This window comes from Rattus norvegicus, chromosome 2, assembly GCF_021556685.1.
Source record: "Rattus norvegicus strain SHRSP/BbbUtx chromosome 2, alternate assembly SHRSP_T2T, whole genome shotgun sequence".
Lineage (NCBI taxonomy): Eukaryota > Metazoa > Chordata > Mammalia > Rodentia > Muridae > Rattus > Rattus norvegicus.
The window spans coordinates 28,604,387-28,627,852 of NC_141535.1; the positions used below are offsets into that span (position 1 = coordinate 28,604,387).

Here is a 23,466-nt window from a genome sequence, read left to right on the forward strand (position 1 = left end):
TGGTGAGCTGCTACATGTGGGTGCTGGGAACTGACCTTGGGTCCTCTGCTAGAGCGGGTGCAAGTTCCCAGCCCTGAGCCTTCCCTCCAGCTCTGCTTAGATATTTAAAACAGTTCTGATGGTTATCAAAATTGCCGATACAGACACAGCTTCAGGGGAAAATGCCAGTGGCACTGTAGCAAGGGTTGAAGACGTGTAGCTTGCTTGAGTGCTGGCCCAGAGTTCATGGGGTTGATCTTAAGCACTGTATTAACTGGGCGTGGTGGTGCAGGCCTGGGTGCAATCCCAGCACTAGGGATGTAGAAGCAAGAGGACCAGAAGTTCAAGGTCACTGGGAGACTTAAGGGCAGCCTAGGCAACAGGAAACTGGGCAATAAGAATGAATGGAAGGAAGAGAAGAAGGGAGGGGCTAGAGAGAGATGGCTCTACTCTAATACCCGCATGGCAGCTCATGACTGTCTCTAATCCAATACCCTCACACAGACATACATGCAAAACACATTTAATAAATTAAAAAAAATCTTTAAAAAGAAAGAAAAATAACCCACAGTGGGAAAGAAGTACACAAAATTCTTTTCAGCACAGTCTTGTGTTTCTTGCATAACTGCTGTGCTCCCCACAGCCAAAACAGCAAATAGGAACAAGGTTATATCCAGCCCATCCCCACCCCCGCCCCCGCCCCCGCCCCTGCCCCTGCCCCTGCCCCCGCCCCTGCCCCTGCCCCTTTGGAGGCCGATCTTTCACAGGCCTGGAATTCAGTAAGTAGGCTAAACTGGCTGACAGAGAGCCGGGGGCTGTGTGGGATTATAAAGTGGTACTATCTTGTCAGGCTTTGTTGTTGTTGAGATTTGCTTATTTTATAGGTAGGAGTGCACTGCCTGAACGTCTCACTTGAATGTCTCGTACCCAAGAAATTCAAAAGGGCACTGAATTGTTTGGTTGGAACCCTCTCGTTCTCCATATAAGGTAAGACACCCTGTTTGCTCTTCTTTCCCCAACCCTGTCCAAGAGGAGAAAACTCTAGGCTAAAACATCATCTCTCCCAGTCTCTGAGTTTCCTGCAACCCACCCACAAATGCCTGCCCAGGGGCTCAGCATTTTTTATCTTCTGTAGGAACAATCCCAGCTCCTAGCTCACACTCATTGTTGGGGGTCCAGGAATCACCCCATCAACAACAGCAGCAGCAACAACAACAACCACACACACACACACACACACACACACACACTCATACACGCTCCCTGGGACTGATTGATGCAGGGATGCAGGTCGGACTCTGGCACTAAGACTTCAACCCCGACTGTTTCCCAAGGGCAGTTGATAAAGGCAAAACCCGCAAAAGCTCAGAGCCACCATAAAAGCTCACACACAGGGTTGGTTTGGGTCCAAACTTATTGGAGCTCACTATACAAAACAGTTCTAACCAACCTTCAATGTGATTGGCTTTGAAGGAAGGCTGCTAGGGTCTGGGAAATTTCCAATGCTACCAAAGCATAGAACTTAACAGGATTATGTGATGGTTAACTCGGGCACAAGAAATGTAAGATGCCTGGCTATAGGCATAAAACAAAATGGCTACAGTAACATCAGAAAGGCAGTGGTTAGGTCCTAAGGTCCTACCTGAAGTCCAGGACCCATAAAACTCCATGCTTTAGCCAGACTTGTGACTGCATTGACCTCATCTGAGAGATTGGTGAGCTTGTCCAAGAGCTGCCTCTCAGTAAACCTGACTTTAGACCCTTGATTTGGCTTGAATTGGCTCATGTCGTTGGCAGAGAGACCTATCATCTTGGTGCTGAGAACTTGGGAGGAGTTGAGCCTCAAGCCTGGTAGGCCAGGCTCCAGCCACGTGGGGGTCATTTCTCTAGCTTTCTCCATCTGCTGAGATTGACTTTTGACTTGGAGTACCTAGGCCACTTTAGTCACTGGCACCCCATCCCTTCCCTGAGCCCCATCTACCCCTCCCCCTCCCACATCTCCAAGTGTTTGGTCTACTGGCCAGCTTTCTTCCCTATACTGCTCCTCTTCCTTCCCACCTACTGGCCAGCCTTCTCCCTTGTACCCACCTCTTTCTCCTTCCCCTCCCTCTGAGACAAAGACCAAGGACAATCACCCTTCTCCACCTTACCGTACTTCCTTCTCCTCCTTTGTCATTTCTGTTGCTCCTCCTTTTTACCACCACAGGATCCACCTAAGGGTCAAATCACTTCCTGGTTCCTATTCACACAACGGCCTACTTCCCCTGTACTCTCTCCCACCTAGCCTTTCACATTCCCACGCTCTCTTCTGCCCTCTTTGGGAGGTGGCCAGAGTTGGTTGAGTTCACATTTCTTTCTCCCTCCAAGGCCTCTCCCAGATTGAAAGGCAGCTAGGCTCTCTCTGTGAGCCCATCAGCCCATATTCTTAAAGAGTCCCTTCCTACACTTCTGCTAGGCCTATGACCTAACTTGGCGTGACTTTTATGTCATCCAGCCCTCTACCATCACTCCTGAGGAACATGGATAGGTTCAGGTGGCAAACAGTATGCAGAGCAGACCCATCTAGTAGATGATAGGGTCCCTGTGGGTGACACGGCAGCGGTGCCAGCTATAGAACCTAATTCGAATCACCAGCCAGGTCAAAATGACCACCGAAGGAGACACCTTTGTCTCCTCTGGGGAGTGGAAATGGTTTCTTATATATTTGGTTGTGAGCCTAGCCTTTAACGGCTGAGCCATCTCTCCAGCCTGGAAATGGTTTCTAATAAAGTTAACTTTGACAAGCTCTGCTAAATTACACAGAAGGCTAATGGAAATCAGACTGCTTCCTAAATAGATTACAAGAAACCGTGATCCAATACTCACGCTGTGATGGTTTGTATATGCTTAGCCCAGGGAGTGTCACTACTAGGAGGTGTGGTCTTGTTGGAGTAGGTGTGACCTTGTTGCAGTGTGTCACTGTGGGCATGGGCTTTAATACCCTCATCCTAGCTGCCTGGAAGTCAGTCTTCCACTAGCTGCCTTCAGATGAAGATGTAGAACTCTCAGCTCCTCCCTGCACCACGCCTACCTGGATGCGGCCATGTTCCCGCCTTGATGATAATGGACTGAATCTCTGAACCTGTAAGCCAACCCCAGTTAAATGTTGTCCTGTATAAGAGTTGCCTTGGTCACGGTGTCTGTTCATAGCAGTCAAACCCTAACTAAGACACTCAGCTTGACCCCCTTGACCCAGCCTCCCCAGCTAGAGCCACAGTCCTGACTTCTCATTTTATTACCAATCATCTTCAGATATTTGGAGGAAAAAAAAACCCTAAAAAAGGCTGAGGATGGTCCCCAGACCCCAGTACAGGGATTGGTAAAGAAGGCTCTTAAAGTCTTTAAGGGCAGAGAGGAGGCAGCCGAGTCTTCCGGACAGGCTCGCCTATAGCAAAAGGCTGTACTCCAAGTCCATACCTTGGCAGCTGCCCTGAGGCCAACAGCAACCCAGCAGAAGGAACAGGAGAGACCCACCAAACTCCACCCCACCAGGGTCCAGCCAAGGTCAACTCTGCCAACAGGGGCCTGTTTCAAATACGGCAAGCAAGGAAGGACACTGGTCCAGCAACTGCCCTAACTGTCACCACCCCACCCGGCCATGCCTGTTCTGCTGGCGACCTGGCCTGGAAGTCAGAGTGCTCCAGTGTGGGTGTGTCCTCTGTGCCACACCATGGGGGCCCAGCTCCATCAGCACAGGGACCTCAAACTCTTTCTGTCTTCAGGCTCCTTGGTTTGGTGAAGGACTGACAGCACTCAGATGTAGGGACTCCCTCACCCTGCAGAGTTCAGGGTAAGTCCATCACCTTCCTGGTGGATGCAGGGCTACCTTCCTGACTTGACTGCCCACTCGAGTCCCATGGTTCCATTACCAATTTCTGTTATGGGGGTGGAGGGACCCCCTCCATCCCACCCAAGATTATGCCACTTCCCTGTACACTTGCAGGACAGTTTTTCTCACATTCTCTTCTGGTCATGTCTGTCTGCCCAGTGCCTTACTTGACAGATATCCTCAGCGGCGTGGGGACACTAAGAGAGCTCTAATCCTCATAACCTCTCCTGACTCTCACAGATCCATACCTCAGACTACCCTGTCCCTACCCTACTGGATCCTGTCAACCCCCAAGTATGGGATATCCCCACCGTGGTAATTACTATCCACCACCAGCCAGTCCTCATTCGCCTTCAGGACCCCCTCCTTCCTTCTCTTCCAACCACAATTTCCTATTTCTGAGACCCACCAATGGTCTCACTGTTACCCGCGTCCCATCTCAGGGATGAATAATTCCTATTGACTTGCTTTGCAACACCCCATTTTCCCTGTGCGTAAGATCTCTGGTTGTTGTAAAAATATAAAAAATAAAAAATTCTAAATCCCGCTCTAGGTCCGGCATAGCAGTGCCCCCAAGATATCTGCTGGATATCTTAATTCTCAGTCAGCAAAGCGTCTCACCCGCTCTGCTCCATCCCATATCACACTGCTGAAGGCCTCTCTCTGAGCCGTCAGCAATCTCTCTACCTATCTAGTTCCCAAGGCAGGCTTCCATGCCAGAAACACACATCCCAACTCTGTGGCGGCCCCGACCAGCCACCACGCACTTTCTTACACTTAAATCGCTACATGAAAGAACACACAACACAATAACCTTTGACCCAATTGATAAGATATAATTGACCACCTAAACATACAAAGCCCAGGACACATCCATCCCTTAAAAACATTCATAACAACCTGTAAAGGTACAGTGCGGAATCTTAACGTCACCTGCCATATTGCCCTGTCATGGCTTCTCCCTCTCCCTCCCTGTACCTGCCTCACCTGTGACATCATCCCACGTCTGGTGCTTCCTGATTAGTTCAGGACCTCTGCTTCATTAACGAGGCAGACATCCCAATCTACTCTGTGGTTAAGACTCTACACCCTCCTCTCTAACATACTTCCTACAACTTTCCGCTTTACTGTCCTGGACCTAAAGGATGCTTTCTTCACTGCCCCCTACATGCTGACTCTCCCTTGCCTTCATTGGGGAGGACCCTGATATATAGGCAGAGAGACAGCTTGCATGGCCAGTTCTTCCTCAGCGCTTTCTGGATAGCCCACATTTCTTTGGCCAGGCTGTGGTCCAGGACTTCTCCTTTGACCTTAATCCTAGTACACTTCAGCACACAGATGACCTCCTACTTTGCAACCCCTCTGTGTCTCTGTCCCAAAAGCCACCTCCTTGTTTCTAAAGTATATTGGCTCCCTAGGATATGGTGTTTCCCCATCTGAAGCTCAACTATGCTCGTCCACTGTAATGTACTTGGGCATTCAACTTAGCCAAGGCTCTAAGACACTCACCACTGAACTGAGTGTGGCTTCTGAGAGACCTACAGACCCCATTTTTAATCCTGATGGGATTCTTTAGACATTTGAACCCCAATTTTGCTATTACGACTAAGCCAAGGAAACCTCTCACCCACTGAGCTATGTAGTTCACCATTTTCCTACTCCGGGAATCCCTGCTCACCCCCTGCATAAGTTAAGAAATCCCATTTGCTCTTCTTCCCCAAAACCTACCCTCAAGAAGAAAATTCTGGACTAACACATCATCTCTCCACATCTCTTAGTTTGCCACTACCACCCCTGAGTGCCCACCCAGGGGCTCAGCTTTTTCACATTGTATGGGTGTAAAAGTTCCTAGCTCACAGGTCATCACCCTGAGCACAAGACCTATAAATGCCCTTGCTTTAGCCCGGGTTTGTGACTTCACTGACCTCCATCTATAAGATTGATGAACCTGCCTGAGAGCTGCCTTGCAATCAATCTGCCTTTATACTCGTGGTTTGGCTTGAGTTGGCTCATTTGGTTGTCAGAGAGACCTATCAGGATTACCCTGGAACTGGAGTTACAAATAGTTAGAACCCACCATATGGGTACAGGAAACCAGACTCCTGTCCTCTGCATGATCAACACGGGCTCTTAATCTTAACCTCTAAACCACTTCTCCAGTAATCCATACCTCCCTTTAAAACCTAACCAAAACACGGGTTCTTAGGACTGAACTTGGGTGCCACTGAACTATTTCCCGGCACTCCCCACCCCTTAGAAAAGTTGGTCAGGAAACAGAGTGACAAGGTCTGGGTGTCCTTCATGGCCTCATAGGAAGTTCTGTTGCTACTGAGGATTCAGTAGGAGCTCTGGAGGCTGAAAACAGGAAAGGCAATAAGCGCATCTGTTTCTCTTTGCATTTCTAACTAAGTTGAAACAATGTTTCTAGGTGGCTGGCAGCCCTGGGGACAGGAGACAAAGGTATTTCATCTCAGGCTCTGAAACTGTGAATCACAACCATAAAGTCAGTCCTTATTCTTTCCTGAGATACTCATATAACATCAGATCCACTCATTTAAACCACAGTCTCTCTTAAGCCTGTTCTTTTGGTGTGTGTGTGTGTGTGTGTGTGTGTGTGTTGGTTTTGAAAACATGAGAGTTTCACTGTCCCTCAGTGGCTGGCTCGTAACACATCATCCTCTGTCCTCAGTCTTCCCAGCACAGCGCTTACTAGTGTGCGACCACACAACTGGCTTGTGATACATTTCATTCATTCACCTACTGTTGGATACTTGTCTAGTGTGGCTGCCATTGTGTGCGGACAGACTTCTTCAACCCTGCCTTCAAGTCTTCCGGTGCACGTCTGGAAGTAGAGCTGTGGGTCACATGCTGCTTGTAGATTTTATTTCCAAGGAACTCCCCTATGTTCCATAGCAGCTGCACCGTTTTATATTCCATCAATACTGTATGCAAGGGTTCTACTCTCCTCCTTTCCCTGCCTACACTCATTCTTTTTTTTTTTTGGCAGCCATGCAATGGGTCTGAGATAGGATCTCATTTTGGCTTTGCTGTAGCTTTTTCCCGTCATGAGCACTGTTGAATTTTTCATGTACTTATGGACCACTGGTAGATGAATGGTGTACCCCAGTCTTTGGATCGTTTCTCCATCGGCTCTTCTGACTGCTGTTGAGTTGCAGGAATTCTTCATATGTTGCATATATTAACTTTCTACCAGACACATCCCTCACAAATGCTTCCTCCTATTCCATGGGCTGCCTTTCTTGCTGTGTTGTTTGTTGCCTGGCTCTCATATTAAAACTGGATCATTTGAGCCGGGCTTGGTGGTGCATGTCTTTAGCCTCAGAACTTGGGAAGATTTATGTGAGTTTGAGGCCAGCCTGGTCTACAGACTGAGTTCTAGGATAGCCAGGGCTACACAAAGAAACCCTGTCTTGAAAAACCTCAAACAAACAAACAAACAAACAAACAAGACCACACAAACCCAAATGGAGTTAGAGGACTGTGCATTCTAGATGCAAAATACATAGAAGAACTTAGAATACATAGAACAGTTACTTTGTTCTTACTCCCTTAGTTGCAAAGTTAACTTTTTGATGGCACTAGTCACAGTAACTGTCAACTTTGGGGACATGCATTTCTTTCTGTTGACTTCTGTGTATTTTGCGTCCTATCTATAAAATCACAGCTTACTCCAGGGCCATGAAAATTTACCTTTATATCTTATTCCAAGAATTTTATACCTTTGACTTTTACATTTAACTCTGTGATTCATTTTGAGAGAGCTCCTTTGTGGATAGAGTTTGAGGAAGGGATCCAGTTTCATTCCTTAGCCATGTGGATTCGAAGTTATCCCAGCACCATAAAAAACATATTTTTTTTCAATTTAAATAGCTTTAGCCCCCAATTAAATGCATTAAGAGTAAATTTGAGGGGTTATTTCTGGACCATAAATCTTAATTGTCCATTCTATTGTCAATTTAATTCAATCTCTTAATCTGTAAAATTAATGAAAGGCTGTTTCCTTATTTATTTTTGAGACAGTATTTCTCTACATAGCCTTGGCTGGCTTAGAATTACTATGTAGACCAGGCTGGACTTGAACTCACAGCAAACCACCTGCTTCTGCCTCCTGAGTGCTAGGATTAAAAGTGGCTCGGCCTGAGGGTTGTTTAGTGTTGAATTTTCTTAACAGTTCCCTGACACTTGCCAATTGTGTGGGCAATGGTTTCTCTCTCTCTCTCTCTCTCTCTCTCTCTCTCTCTCTCTCTCTTTCTCCCTTCCTCTCTCTCTCCTTCCTCCTCTATAAATAGTAATTTGCTTATAGTATGTGATAGCCTTGCTGTGTAACCCAGTGTCAAACCCACAGCAATTCTCTTGCCTCAGCCTTCCTAGCAGTGGGATTAGAGGCGTCTGTCACCGCACCAGGAGCTGACTGGATTTTTAACTGAAGAGTAGCCTCAGATGTAGAGATTTAGGAAAGGGAAGGAACGCATCCAATCTGTCTGTGTTCACTGAATTTATTTTCTTAAAGAAAGGGTCCCGTGTGGTGCCGGCTGGTCTTGAACTCAGTACGCAGTCTAACCTACTTCTGATCCTCCCCCCTCACTTCCCCTGAGCACCGAGGTTACATACATGTACCGCCACATCCTATTTGTGCAGTGTTGGAGCTCAGACTGCACTAGGTGAGCAACGGATGGGGCTGGGTGCCTAACGCCATCACATCTATTTTCTCCCATGACAGACATACTTACGTTTAAAGTAAAAGACTATGGATTGCTTTTTTAAAGTGACTAGTTTCAAGGAAGGACACAGACAGAGAGATGGTGTAAAGACTGAAAGGCAGAATCTTGAAGTGTGCCCCCCCCTTCTTGGTGGGGGAGTTAGAGAAGAAAATCCACAGGATGGTGAATTTATGTTCTAGTTCTCTTTGGAGAGAGGCCAGGCAGTTGGCCGCTATCTCTAAAACGGAGGATTTATTATAGGTGGCCAGTGTCCACCCTTTATCCTGTTCATTAGAGAATGTAAATCATTTCCTGCAAATGTCTGTCTTAAAGAGCTGATGTTGAAGTTCTGTGCTTCGCAGAGAGCCAGGAGCAAGCACACAGCCATGAGCTTGGTGGGTCAGGCAGCGGCTGCGCTGTGTCTGCCACAGACGCCTCCTCACTCAGACTAACAGACTACAGACAGACTGGGCTGTGGTGACGCATTGTCCTGTTACATCTGCTCCCAATCCAGCACCAAGGCGCTTCGAGTCAGTCACCAACCCTGTCCCCAGGACTTGTTCTGTTTTCAATTCTTGTTAGCATGGGAGCAGACTCTAGCCCAGCAGTCTAAATGAACACAGAAACATTTTCTCTCTGCCCCCGTGAGAAAGAACCTCGCTCTCTGCACGCCGACATTCCCTCCGGCAAGTGTGCAACCAAAATGACCATATCTAGTTGGGATGAATGATGTCTCATCCGAGGGTCAGATATGAAATGTGCATGTTTACTCACTCATTACAAAGTTATTTGTGGAAGCAGTTCGTTGTTGGAGACTTTTGAAATTGATCTAGGGGACCTACAGAAAGGAGACTGATAGAACTCAGATCCACTCATTTAATTGGTTCATATTGAAAGCTTGTGATGAACAACAGATAAGTTGTTAGCATTCTGTCTAAGCTCCACCCCCAGGTTTGCCTAACACTATAAAAGGGGCTGCTTGCCCCTTCCTCTTCCTCCTGCTCTCTCTTGTCCCTTTGTCCCTTCTCTCCCCATTTCCCCCTCCCCCCTTTTTTCTGTATTCTCATGGCTGGCCTCTACTCCTTTCCTCTCCTATCTCTCTCTCTCTCTCTCTCTCTCTCTCTCTCTCTGCCCTACTACACTCAACTCCCCTCCCCATGCCCTGAATAAACTCTATTCTATACTACACTGTCATGTGGTCATGTGGCCGGTCCCTCAGGGGCATGGGCCCGCTGAGGCACCTCCTTTCCTCAGACCTCCATAGAACATAATCCCCCCCTCTCTTTATTCTTTTATTAATACAACATTGGTGCCGAAACCAGGAACATATCCTCTCTTTATCTTTTTATAAACACATCAAGTTCTGTTCCAGCCTTGCAAGACGAAAGTCAAAACTGGGTCCTTCATTCCTCCAAACCCACGTTCAAACTGTGAAAATTGCTTAATGAAGGAGGCTGGACTTCCAGGCAGACAGTTTGCCCCAAGTCAAGGAGGTTTGAAGTATTGGCGTCTGACTTTTGAAGGTTGGGTGTTTGTGATGTGACCTCTAGTGTTGATTACAACCCCAAATCGGATTTATTCTCACTGTAAGATCTAGATTTCCAGAATGTAGGTGTGCACATGAATCTTTGGGATCCTTAGGAGGCAGGTCTGATCTGGGTGGCCTGGGGTACGTTTCTGAACCATCCCAGGACCCTGTTTAGACTAGCAAAGTTTAAAATTGTTCGTGAAAAGGTTACCTTTTCGAAACCTAATTCCCAGCCGAGCCTGGTGGCTCATATCTGTAATCCTACCATGCGGGAGGCGAAGACACAAAGATTATAGTGAGTCTGAGGCTAGCCTGAGCTACGTAGAAACTTCTAGGTCTAGCCTGAGCTATAGAGTATTAGTATTGTCTTAAACTCTCTACTCCCACACCTCCCAAAAACCCAAGAAAATAAATAATATTTTGACTGAATTAGGTGATGCTGTGGTACAGTATGGAGGTGCATGTGTGTGTGTGTGTGTGTGTGTGTGTGTGTGTGTGTGTGTGTGTGTGCGCGCGCATGGAGGAGGCAGAAACAGGAAGATCTTGAATTTGAATTCAGTTAGAGCTAGCTAGCAAGAGATAGTCTTGCAAAAAAAAAAAAAAAAAAAAAAAAACCAAAATTCCACAAACCAGACTTAATTCCAATTGCGTCTGAAAGCAAATTAAGCTCCAATTAGCAATCCAACCTCTGGTGCCTGACTTCTCTTTACCATAAAGGATGGAAAAGCCCCCCAAGACTTCCCAGTTCCTTCCTGCCGTCAGTCACCGTGGAGTGAGTGCTGACTGCTGATTGGGATGCTTGCAGGAGAACTCTGACACAGCACAGACTGAAATTCTAAGAAACCTGGTTTTCAAACAATGGCAGCCCATCCCTGCAGGAGGGGGTTCCTTATCTGCCAGCCTAGCCAGTTTTCCACCCCACCCCCTCTCTGAGCCACACTTCACTTCCTGGCCTTTTGACTAAGATTAAGTGATGTATAGCCCCACACCCGAAGAGGAAGAACAGTCTCCCTACACCAGAAAATAGCAAAAAGAAAAGTAAAAGTAAAAAGCAGACACAGGCCAGGCTGGACAGTGCAGCTCTGGTGGGTGGGCGAATCCTGGGCTCGTGCCTCTCCTGGGTTTAAATTGTTCCTGTAACATTTGCATCGCAAAAGGTTAACTGTCTTGCTTGGGAAGGGTTTTCCTAAGGTCCAAGAGCCAGAGAATTATGGGAGAAGCTTACAGGGCTTAAAAACAGACACAAGAGCACAGGCACTCTCCAGTGAATGGATGTCTGACCCACGGTTGGGGCCAGGACCCCCTTTTGACCTCACTTACTAAATGTGTATTGATGATTTCTTCTATGGAGATATAAATAACTGGTTTGCTGACGGTCACCAAGTCCGTGTATTTGTCCATATTAAACTTCTCTTCCGGTTCATGCACATCACATGCTTCTTGAAAATATTTCCTGGAAAAAGGGGTGTTAAGATGGAGTCAAATTTGTGAGTAACCTTATTAAATAAGTTTTGAAATACTGCCTAGAACACCCTCCCCACTGCGTCCTCCCCCTCCAGCTTGGGGGCACTTGTTATAGCATCTTCAGGGTGGCTCTATCACGGTTTGACCATGTTTCTGGATGCTGGCCCTCAAACTGGCCCTCAGACAGGATGAGGGTAAATGTGTGCCTTGGCCCTGTGACCCAGTATGATCAAATCATGGACAGGATTTCTTAACAGTGTTATAATTTAAAAAATGAAAATGTTAACATGAAGAATTCCCTGGGGTTGGGGAGATGGCCCAATGGGCGAAGCACACACGGGTGTGGCAGCATGTGCCTGAGCCTGCAGATTCTGGGAGCTCTTTGGCCAGCCAGCCTAGCCAAACTGATGAACTCTAGATCCAGTGAGAGGCCATGTCTCAAACATAAAGTAGAAGGCAAGATAGGAAGACACCCAGTGTCAATCTCTTTCTTCATATGCATGTGCATACACATGCACATGACCCACTCAATATACACACATGCTTAACACACATATACATGTAAATGACTATTTGTGTGTGTGTGTGTGTGTGTGTTGAAAATTGATCTTAGTACTTTTATACACACACATACATATATATGTGATATGTATATATGTAATATGTTTGGGAGCATAATACATGTAGTATATGTGTGGGTGTATAATATACGTGTGTAATATGTACATGTGTGTTTTATTCTGTAGGATATACAGGTGAAGGCAGGTGCAAGATAGAACGAAGTCTGTCATTGCATGAGAAGGAAGGATGGGCAGGAGAAAAGTTTTAGGAAGAGAAAGAGACTGGAACGGGAAGGCAGAGGAAGCCACGGAGAGAACATGGAGGCGGATGTTACGATTCCACGCTGCACCTTTACAGGTTGTTATGAATGTTCTTAAGGGATGGATGTGTACAGGGCTTTGTATGTTTAGGTGGGCAATTATATCTTATCAGTTGGATCACAGGTTATTGTGTTGTGTGTTCTTTCATGTGGCGATTTAAGTTTAAGAGAGTGTGCAGCGGCTGGAGACATTGGGCTGCCAGGGAGTTGGGATGTGTGTGTCTGCCATGGTGACAACCTGCCTTGGGAACTAGATGGGTAGAGAGATTGTTGCCAGGCTCAGAGAGAGGCCATCAGCAGTGTGATATGGGATGGGGCAGAGCGGGTGAGAGGCTTTGCTGACTGAGATTAAGATATCTATCAGATACCTTGGGGCTCTGTGGTGCCAGATCTAGTGTGGGGTAAAAGACATTTTTTTTTATAATCTTACAGAAACATTATTCCATACAGTTTCAAGTGTTTCTTATGCCTGAAATCTTCTAAGACATGGTTTCTAGGGCACCTGAGACCTCTGTACTACAATTGATTTCTCCCTTCCCAGCCCTGGGTTGGGTGGGGCAGCCATTTTTTTTTGTGGGGGAGGAGGATCATCATGATCCTCAGTACAGTAGGTCTTCCAGCTAGGTTTTGCTTATAATTGTTCATGGGGTGCTGAGGAATGAAGAGAATAAATAGCAGATTAAATATGAGTGAAAGAGGGGTTGGGGATTTAGCTCAGCGGTAGAGCGCTTGCCAAGCACGCGCAAGGCCCTGGGTTCGGTCCCCAGCTTCGGAAAAAAAAATATGAGTGAAAGAGAAAAAGGATGCATTTAGGAGGCTAATCTTGGGAAACAGGAGACTGACAGGGTAAACAAGAAAAAAGGAGCCAGGTATGCTAAAGAAGTCCTATCTCTTGGGAGACAGAGGCAGGCAGATCTTTATGAGTTCAAGATCAGCCTGATCTACAGAGTGAGTGCCAGGCCAGCCGGGTCTATAGGGAGTCCTTGTCTCAAACAGACACATAAAGGAAAGGGAAAGGTTAAGGGCATTGAGGGTTTGTGGGGAACATGAGAAATATTGTTTTGCCTTGGTGGAGAGAACTAAAATTGGCTCTGAAGAAACGGAAACTTCCCACTGTGAGAGGATTTGCGGCAACCTCCTCATAAATGGTACAGTAGATGAACTGTGAACGCAGAGGCACGGGAAGTCCCCATCCAAGTGAGGACGACAGAGGTCACACTGACGTTGCATAAGCTCTACAATCGGCTGCAGACAAGAGATCGAACACAAGCCAGGATGGAAGTGTCCGTTCAGAGCTTCCAGATGCACAAGTGACGGCCAGCAGCGGCTCTTTCTATGTCTTCACGGAGTCAATAGTGACAGGGTTAGGAGAGGGAAACAGAAGCAATAGAGTGAACTCTTATGTGAGCAGTGGAGAAGGGCTTCCAGATGGGGCAGAGTGTAATCACACAGGATCACCTATAAATACAAAAGCTGGGGATCCCCAGCTTCCCAAAGGAATCGCATCATTTCCTACCATTGTTGCAGAGAAAGCAAACTCTTCCCAGTTGGAAAACAATTTGGGGGAAAAGAAAATATAGTTACCATCTTCGGTTCAACAAAACAATCGGTTTTCTTGAGTGTCTTATTTTAAATACTTTGAGTGTGTCCTATATCAGGGAAAATGTTTTGTCAGACGCTTAGATCCTAAAGCAGGAAGGACTCGGTGCAGCGGGATGGAGGGGGTGGGGTGGGAACAAGAGGCCTGAGTGGGAACATCCTGTCTTCTCCGTTCCTTCATTCTCCGTGGCAGTTGCTAGAAGGCACATGGCCTCATGGGGCTCCTGCCTTCATCAGCGGGCTCAGTTCTATGCACAGAACATCATTCTTATCTATCCTCCTGTGTGCTCTTTAAAAGAGGGGACCTCCTCACCTGAATTCCTGATAGGTCTCTGATAAATAATTGTTCATTGATGATAGATGCTCATTCTCTCCTTCAAACAGCTTGTTGGAGGCTGCGTGTTGCAGAACCTTTGCCACGGATCCCAAGTTCCTCCTTTGGTTGGAGTTTATCTGACCTCCGGCTGTCATGTCAATGATGTCAAAGCCATCGGGAGCCACAATGGCTGGGTTCATGTATCGGTAGTATAGGAGGTTTCCAACAATCTGCACAAGGGCAAAGATCATTTCACAGAGACAAGTGAGCTGTGGCTGCTTTTTATCTTCAAGTATACATCCCTTTTTTTTACATTTACATTTTCTGCAAGAGTGGGTCAGTTTCAGACAAGCGTCTTTTTTTAGCTTTTAAATTTTTAACAATTATGTCACTTATCTGTGGGTCTATTCCTTGATGTGTATGTATACACACACGTCATGGTGTAGAATTCAAACGACAACTTGTGGAAGTTGATTCTCTTTACCTACCACGTGGGTCTTGGGGATCAAACTTAGGTTGACAGACTTAGTGGCAAATATCTTTACCCACTGAGCCTTCTCACCAGCCCCTGACATGACTTCTTAACCAAGTATTAGATGAATGAGGTGAATATGACCACACGCTAACATTACATGTCACACAGCTTTTTTTTTTTTTTTTTGGTGAAAAATAGGCATACGACCCTCAAACGTTCTAATACAGAGTTGTAATGGTGTCTAAAGTTTCTAGATTAGCTTCAATAGACAATAACCTGAATAACCATTACACACAGATGGCAGCTATTGTCACACAGGAGGAAGAATGTTATACAACCGTCCCTTGGGAATTCTGGCTCAGAACCACCCCCTCCCCCAGGAGAAGCTGCAGTGAGGTCTCCCTTGAGAGTCTACCTTTAACAGCTCTTCTTCTGTGGCATCGGGAAATTTCTCACGGATCGAGTTCTTCAGGACTTTGGCTATATACCTCAATCCATAACTATACGTGGAACGGATGACAAAAGAAAGAATGGAAAAAGGCGAAGTGAGCAAGAGACAGCAAATTGTTCCAGTCAACCAAAGCTCAGCCTAAAAATTCAACATGAAGTGAGATGCAATGGAGTCACAGGGTTTCCGCTGCTGTATCACAGGGCTTCCTCAGCCACTAACACCTGAGCGCTGGGTGTGGCCATAGCCAAGGTATTAAAATCATTCTGCAGGCCACCTCGGATTTCTGTTTTTCGTTTGTTTGTTTTGTTTTGTTCTTTTAAGATAGGGTCTTGCTATAGAGACCATTCTGGTCTTATATTCATAATCACCATGCCTGGATCACAACGTTAAATAGCAAACACGACACAAGGGGACATCCCTGTCTTTACTCCAGGGGCTTAGGTAATATTCCCAGGACTTCAGCGAAGGCTGCTAAAGTCGTTATGAATCAACTCACGGCAGCAGATCGAGGGAAGAAATGATGGAGCTCAGGACTTTGTCAGTGACCTTCCTCAGGTTTTCAATAGATGCCTCCAGTTTATTTTTCACCTCCGGGTATGTCAGGGCTTGCTCTGTGGTCACATCGTAAGGCAGCTTGCTGAAATACAACATCGAGGAACACATATGAGCACCAGTGTATCGCTAGTAGGCTCTGTAGTCAAGCTCTGCGGGATGAGTCAGAGGTCGCCCATGACTCCAGCAACATTGTTTTGCTAAGTAAGATACACATAATGTGCCTTCCACTACTGATGATCAGGAAGGACTCCAGGCATTAATTCTAGCTCTAACAGAATGATAAAGGTTGGTCTAGGTTTCTTTTTTTTTGTAGACTCAGTTAATACCCTCTCTCTCCCTCCCTCCCTCCCCTCCCCTCCTCCTCCTTTTCCTGTTGCTCGAACCTATAGCTTTGTGCATGCTAGGTAAACTTTATTACTGAGCTACAACCTCAACCCTTTTTCTTTTTTAAAGTTTCTGAGGATCTCACCCAGTCCAGGCTGGCCTTCACGTTACTATGTAGGTGAGTATCTCAGTTACTTTTCCGTTGCTGTGATACAACATAATCAGGACAACTTATGAAAGAAAACATTTAATTTGGGGCCCATGGTTCCAGAGGGCTAGAATCACAGCAGAGAGCATGGCGGCAGGAAGGCGCGGCACTGGAGCACTAGCTGACAGCATATACGCAGATCCCCAGTGACACATCTCCTCCAACAAGGCCACACCTCCTAATCCTTCCCAAACATTTCCACCAACTGGGGACTAAGTATTCAAATATATGAGTCAATTAGAACCTTTGTCCTTCAAATCACCACACTGAGGCTAGCCTTAAACTTCTGATCTTCATGCCCCACATCTCCCAAGAATTAGATTTATAGGTGTGTCCCACCATGCCTGGCTTCCTTTAAATTTTTAATACATTAAAAATCTTATGCTTTCATCATAGTAAAAAGAAAAACAAAACCAGAAAAAACAAGCAAAAATCTGCATATAAGCAAGTAAGAAACTAGCACTGATTTTTTTTTTTCATATCTTAGTAAATAACTTGCCAAGCCCTTCTGTGTGTATAAACCTCATACACTCATGGGTGCAAGGAAATTTTGTACATCCAAAACCCTTGAAATCCTAGGTATGTCCATTCATGACCGATTTTTTTTTAAAAAAAAATGGGTTATTGGACTGAAGTATAAAAGAAAGATATATCATTACCATATTTTGTGTGTCAATAAATAACAAGTGTACACTACCCCTCCAATAGGCACTTACTCCATTATGTGGTATGAATGTATTTACTAAGCAAACTCCAAAGTAAATATTTTGAGTTTCATGACTTCTCACTATGGCAGTGCTATGACAGCTACCCACATCATCTCGGTGCTCCTTAATTGCGTCACAAGGCATCCTCTTGTAGGGAAACAAACGCTTGGGTCACTTAGAGGGCAAACTACCCTCAGAAGCAGCTAAGTCCACCTGCACGGCAGCTGCCCTGCACCGTGGCTGCCTTGCACCCCAGCTACCCAGCACCTCTGCCACCCTGCCCCGTGGCTGCCCCGTACTGAGGCTGCCCTGTACTGGGCTGCCCCGCACCACAGCTGCTTTGCACCCCAGCTACCCGGCACCTCGGCCGCGCTGCCCCGTGACTGCCCTTCACCGGAGCTGCTTACAGCGACTTAGGAGGAGACCGACAAACAATTTCTGGTCTAGATTTAGAAACACAAAGAATAAACATGGAATGGAGTTAGGGGAGTTGAGATGGGGAGCAGCTGCTTCTGAAATGTACAAATGCCATTGACATTATGAAGAGGAAGCTGGGATCTCACTCAGCCAGCAAAGGGCTTACTGTGCACACGTGGGGACATGAGGGTACAGTGCCAGAGACCACAGAATGGGAGGTCAGGGATGGTGGTGAACATTGTAAACCCCAGCTCTGGAGTGATAGAGACAGGAGGATTCCTGGAGCTCACTGACGTGCCAGCCTCACTGAATCGTGAATTCCAGGCCAGTGAGACACCCTGTTTCCAAACAGAGTAGATAAGTGCACACATGCGCATACATGGACGGCACACACGCACATGCACACACGCACATGCACACGCAAGTGCACACACATACACGTCTAGGAATATGAAGAGCATAGGTATGTTAAAGAAGATTACATTTCAGATTAAAAATTACTTTTGATAGTAACATTCTGCCCCTCCCCTCCTTAACAGGTCTTAAGAGTAAGTGCTGGAGAGATGGCCCAGAGGTTAAGACTTGCTCTTGCAGAGGTTCAATCCCCAGCACCCGTATTGTGGGTTACAACCATCCATAATTCTAATTTCAGGGAATCTGCTGTCCTGTTCTGACCTCTCTGGGTACTAGGCATTACGTATAACGAGGAGTAAAATACACACAAAATTAAACAAAGCAAACAGCCAAAAACATTTGAAAATTAACGATTACAAGGCATGGGAAAACCAGCACCCCAGGTACCTGGCCTCTCCAGTCTGCGTTTCCAGTTGGTTCACCCAGGCCTTGTACACCTCCACAGGGTTGGTATTGATGATCAGGGCCTTGTCCTCAATGATCTCTTTCACCACTGGTGCCAGGAGCTGGCGCAGGCTGTTCTGTCCCCGGGCACCTCTGTTGAAGCTGACAACCATCTTGATGACTGTAGGGTTGCCTGTCACTATGTCTTGTACCTGGTCCACCTTTGACCTAAGGAAGCCCAAGCCAAGACAAGACGGTTGGCTTTTTTTTTTTTTTTTTTTTTTTCTTTTGGAGAGAGTTTTAAACACGGTAGACCACACGGCGCCTAAGAGCTTTGTGGAATTTTATTTTTCATCATACAAAACAGAACTGATAGGGTTTCAACAGAAGCCGCCAGCCACTTGTAAGATGTGTTTTTCTTACCCGAGCAATTCAAGGCCTGGAAATTAAAGCCACAGCTCCGGTCTCGTCCTACAGGGAGAATGAGCTGCAAAGGGTCCAGGACTAAGATAGCTGGGTGATACTCTCCCTCTGTTTACCACACGCCGCCATGTCTTCAGATCCCTCTTAAGTTCCCTGCCACGTGGCATCTGGCTGCAACCCATAGCTGAGCTACCTGGCTCTGAAGATCTCTTGTCTAAGTTTCTCTCTTCAGTACTTTCTATTCTGGTCTTTACTGGACCTAGCCATTCCGACCTAGCTATTCCTTCGTAGTTAAATTCTCTCCTTCCTCCTTCCCTCCCCCCTCCCTCCTTCTCTCTCTCTCTCTCTCTCTCTCTCTCTCTCTCTCTCTTTCTCTCTTTCTTTCTTTCTTTTTTTTTTTTTTTTGAGGCAGAGTTTTCTGTGTAACAACTCTGGCTGTCTTGAGCTCAAACTGACAGAGATCTGCTGGCCTCTGTCTCCTGAGTGCTGGGATTGAAGGCATGGGCTAGCACCACCCTGGCCTCTTTTTTAACCAGTTGCATGAGCTAGTAAGATGGATGAGGTAAAGTCAGTGATCCAGTCAACACCAGCTACTGATCCATCCAAGCCCGGCATGCTGTCTCCTCACTCACTGACTCAAGGAGCTGGAGAGACTCCACTCTGGGACATGTCCTTTGGTCTGAATTTTAAAGCCACACCTCTTTCTTAGGGACCACTTTGGAATTTATTATTATTATATTTGGAAATTATATATGGAATTTATTTATATATTTTTGGCAAAATGTTCTCTGTTGTTCAAATCCGGCATTTTAAACACACAAACTATGTTTTTCTATGACTCTCCTCATTTTTCTGAGTTGTGTAGCTTTATTTCAGTCAGTGAACATACACGGCTTGTCACCTTAGTTCCAGGGATCCAATACTCCCTGCTGACCTCTGTGAGCCACACCCCCCACCCCCCACGCATCACAGACACAAGTAACACACACATACTACACCAAACAAGGACAGCACACACACACACACACACACACACACACACACACACACACACCAAACACAGCATACACACACATCACAGACACATGTAACACACACACATACCACATCACACAAGGACAGCACACATATACACACATATATACCACACACACACACACACATATACACATCACAGACACAGGTAACACACATATACCACACCACACAAAGATAGCACATACATACATACACACACCACATAAACACACTACACATATCATAGACACACCAGCCACTTCCTCATATGTACATCACACACCCATACACACGCTCACATGTAACACACACACACACGTACATACCACACCACACAAACACAGCACACACACCTACACCATATGTACACACTACATGGACACACACAGATACATCCCAGACACATATGACACACAGATACATATACATATACACACATACCACAGACCCACCACACACACACACACACAAAGTGAACCTTAAAATAAGGAAAGGTGAACAGAGCCCCATCACCCAGCCTTCCCTCAGGGTTTCCTATACCATGAACCCACCCCAACTTTGCCGCTGCACCTTGGCCACACAAATTTCCCTTCTTTCGTGCAGCTATGACCATTCTGTTTCAACCCCTTTCTGGTTCTAACAGCAACGCGTCAAAATCTGGGCAGGCAACCACTCTTCTATAGAAACTGAATTCAGCTGACCTTTCCTCCACAGCCCTGTGACCTGGCATGTGTCGCCCACGTATGTGGCCCATTTAGTGCACCGCACTTCTGGACACCATGCCTCTCCAGTCATCTCACTGTCGTAGTGACCCTCTGAGGATGCCCAGCAGATGCGTCTCAGAGACCCCAGGGGCTGGCAGATCTTGTGGTGCCAGGAGGTCACAAAAGCAATTAAGATCCCCTAGCTTGGGACACTTGTCAGACATTTTGGGAAACTAATTTATTTAGCTATATAATTTCTATATTAACCAAGTTAAAAAAAAACACGTCAGAAAAATTCGCTGAAATTCTAATAAGAGAGGAAGACTAACTGTTCAGCAGAGATTGGAACCTCTGCCCGACTTGTTGACGCTGCTACTCTGAATTAGAAAGCGATTCTCACTGACTTCCGATAAGCCTCCGGGTTCCGGCTGTTGGAGACATAGACACTGAAAGCTGATCTCTGGTAGGAGACATCTGCTGCCAGTAGCAAAGCCAACCTGAACTTCAACTATCAACCAAAATCCCACCTCAGCTCTACTGTAAATTCCATTCAAAGTTATGCGCGCCAGCCTGAGCTAGCCTACCGCTAACCGGAAGACTCCATCCCGGTGCTTTCTCATGGCTTTTCTAGCTACCTACTTGATTTCCTCCTCCAGGGCGGTTTTGAAAAGCTTGAGCAGCAGGTACTCTTCTCTCTGATTAGAGGCGTAATTGTACAGTGTGAAGATAACAGTGTCCATGAACTTCGTCGACTTGTTCTGTGGCATCTGGAAAATCAGCTTAGCCAGGTATGAAGGTTTGGTCTGCAAGAGAAGGTGGGAAGCGTCAGCCCTGCGAGCGCGAGGCTGAAGTACACGAAAGCCGAGCGTGGTGTCTGATTCTCGGCTCTTCCAGGACCGAAGGCATCATGGGAAACACACGGGTTCCTAGTGCACGGCCTCTGAAAGAGATCAGCTAATACCATTCCGACTACAGTGCAGGAGGCTTCGTTTGAAAGTTATTAAGATGTAAGGCTTATTACATGGTTTGCTTGCTATCGTGATCTGCCACACATTTTGTACTTTTAACCACATATGTTATAATGTTTATTATACAGACACAGAAGAGGAGGTGGGCCCGTAGAATCTGAACTGAGGAGAAAGGAACAGACTGAAATACCCAAGCTGCCCTAGAAGGACTGATAGGTAAACAGAAGGACTGATAGGTAAACAGATATACCATCTGTGTCTAGGAGGAGAAAGAGAAGGCCCCACTTACACATGGAGACAGTGATCCAGCCCCCCCATGACATTCTCCAAGGAGGGAGAAAGAGGTTGGGGTGGGGTATAGTGGTCAGGATAGCCAACAAGAGAAATTTCAGAGAGAACATGAGTCAAAACAAGGATTCCTCTCCCCAACCCCCAAAAAAATGGTTCGAGAGAGTGACAGGAATTTAAAGATAACAGAGTTCTATGGAAGACAGTGGAATTAGAGCCAGCCTTTGGACTAAGAGCCTTCCTCTGGCTGCTGTGCTGAATGGACCGAAGAGGCTTCTCTTATTATTCTCACTGCTCATGAGAGAAGAAAATGTTCAATTAATATGTTTGACAACTAATATTCATTCAAAATGCCCTAGCCACATAGCCTGAAGGTTTCAAAGAAAAACCAGGTTTTTTTTTTTTTTTTTTTTTTTTTTTTTTTTTGGTTTCTATTGCTACTCTGATTTAGTTTTGAGATCAGAGTGATAGGTTGAAGTTTTGTGCATAAAATACCCAGGACACTGCTTTCTTTTTAATTTAAAAACATGTTTTAAAATGTCTATGTGTGTGCCTGTTTGTCTGTATGTGTACTTTGTGTTGGGAGGTCATGAGAGGCTGTTAGATACCCCAGAACCGGAGATACAGATGCCAACCATGTGGATGCTGGGAACCAAACCTGGGTCATCTCCAATGCTCTTGACCACTAAGCCATCTCTCCAGCCCACAGCAGTGTTTTCGTCACAGACTGCTAGCCTCTTTTCTACTGCTAACTAAATGTAGGTTTTGTGATTTTAAAAATGTATTTCCTGAGTAACTCAGGCCAGAGACACAAACCTAAGCAAACCTCTTCTGGCTGGACAGCTGTGGCAAAGTGTCCTGACTAAAGTGTGATCGAAGGATACTAGGAAGGCCATTTTCTTTCCTCCTTTCACCACTGACCTGGGTCTCAAGGAGACTTAAAGGCCTGGACTACATGTGGCTGAATACTTCCTCCCTGCTCCTCGGTGGTGGTGGCACGGCAGTTTTTGTGGGCTGAAGGCTGATGCAATCCTTCTAAACACATTGCTGGGCCTTTGCACCCCAATGAACTCCATGTTATATTGGGGTAAAAAAACAATACAAATTCTTGGCGACTTCACTCTTGCCTCTCTCACAACAGAAATTCCAAGTTTGAAAACTTAACCTACCAAAACATACAGGAAAAGAAGTTGACAAGTGTTTAAGATTTAAACACTCAGTCACGGGATTGACTAATACTGTAAATTGGACAAGCAAAGTCTCTCTGCTAAAGGTGACCTTAGTGGCAGTGGCAGTGGGGGCAGGGAGCGGGGAGGGGCTCTTCCCTTAGGGAAAAGTTGTAGGTCAGCAGTGGATTGCACAGGCTAAGCATGGACATTTTCCTTCCTCTGCTGCCACATAGTGGCCATCAGAGGCACATATATCCATTCGAAGACATTCTCCAATGTTTTATTGTACTCTCTGTGGGACTAGTGCATGTTTATAGTTCGTGCAGTGAGTTCTCTCTATACCTGACCTCAGGGGGGCGCTCCAGCAAAGTTTCAGGCATCTGCTGGCCTGGAGTCAAGTCACACAATGAAGCACTATTGGTCTACCTCTTTGGGGGTGGTTTTCCTGCCCTGTGGAGCCTGCTGCCATGACTTGCACCTGCCCAGGTGCCTCTGGGACTAATCAGATTGTCAACAGGTAGGTAAGAGTAACTCATCGGGGAACAAACCAACAGCCAGCCCATCCAAGTCCTGGATGTAATATCAAATTAATTATGACTCATTCAGT

At 46.2% G+C, this 23,466-nt stretch overlaps 1 protein-coding gene and 1 long non-coding RNA gene across 5 annotated transcripts in view; one reads left to right on the forward strand and one right to left on the reverse strand.

Moving 5' to 3' along the window:
- The window catches only part of Iqgap2 (IQ motif containing GTPase activating protein 2), a 277,134-nt gene that overhangs the window by 23,333 nt on the left and 230,335 nt on the right, over nt 1-23,466 (reverse strand). For both annotated transcript variants that reach the window (NM_001427125.1, XM_087613411.1), the window contains 6 exon segments: nt 11,417-11,549; nt 14,353-14,585; nt 15,246-15,330; nt 15,778-15,918; nt 18,294-18,518; nt 21,074-21,237. In NM_001427125.1, the coding sequence (NP_001414054.1) occupies nt 11,417-11,549; nt 14,353-14,585; nt 15,246-15,330; nt 15,778-15,918; nt 18,294-18,518; nt 21,074-21,237 (981 nt within the window).
- On the forward strand, nt 702-16,338 carry LOC120100669 (uncharacterized). 3 transcript variants are annotated; one of them, XR_015670411.1, is made up of 4 exons: nt 702-758; nt 864-966; nt 12,307-12,478; nt 16,290-16,338. It is a non-coding gene; the product is annotated as an uncharacterized LOC120100669 (long non-coding RNA). The 3 variants fall into 3 exon arrangements; XR_015670400.1 differs by lacking the exon at nt 16,290-16,338 and having other exon boundaries at nt 12,307-12,562; XR_015670421.1 differs by lacking the exons at nt 12,307-12,478; nt 16,290-16,338 and adding an exon at nt 15,128-15,561 and having other exon boundaries at nt 706-758.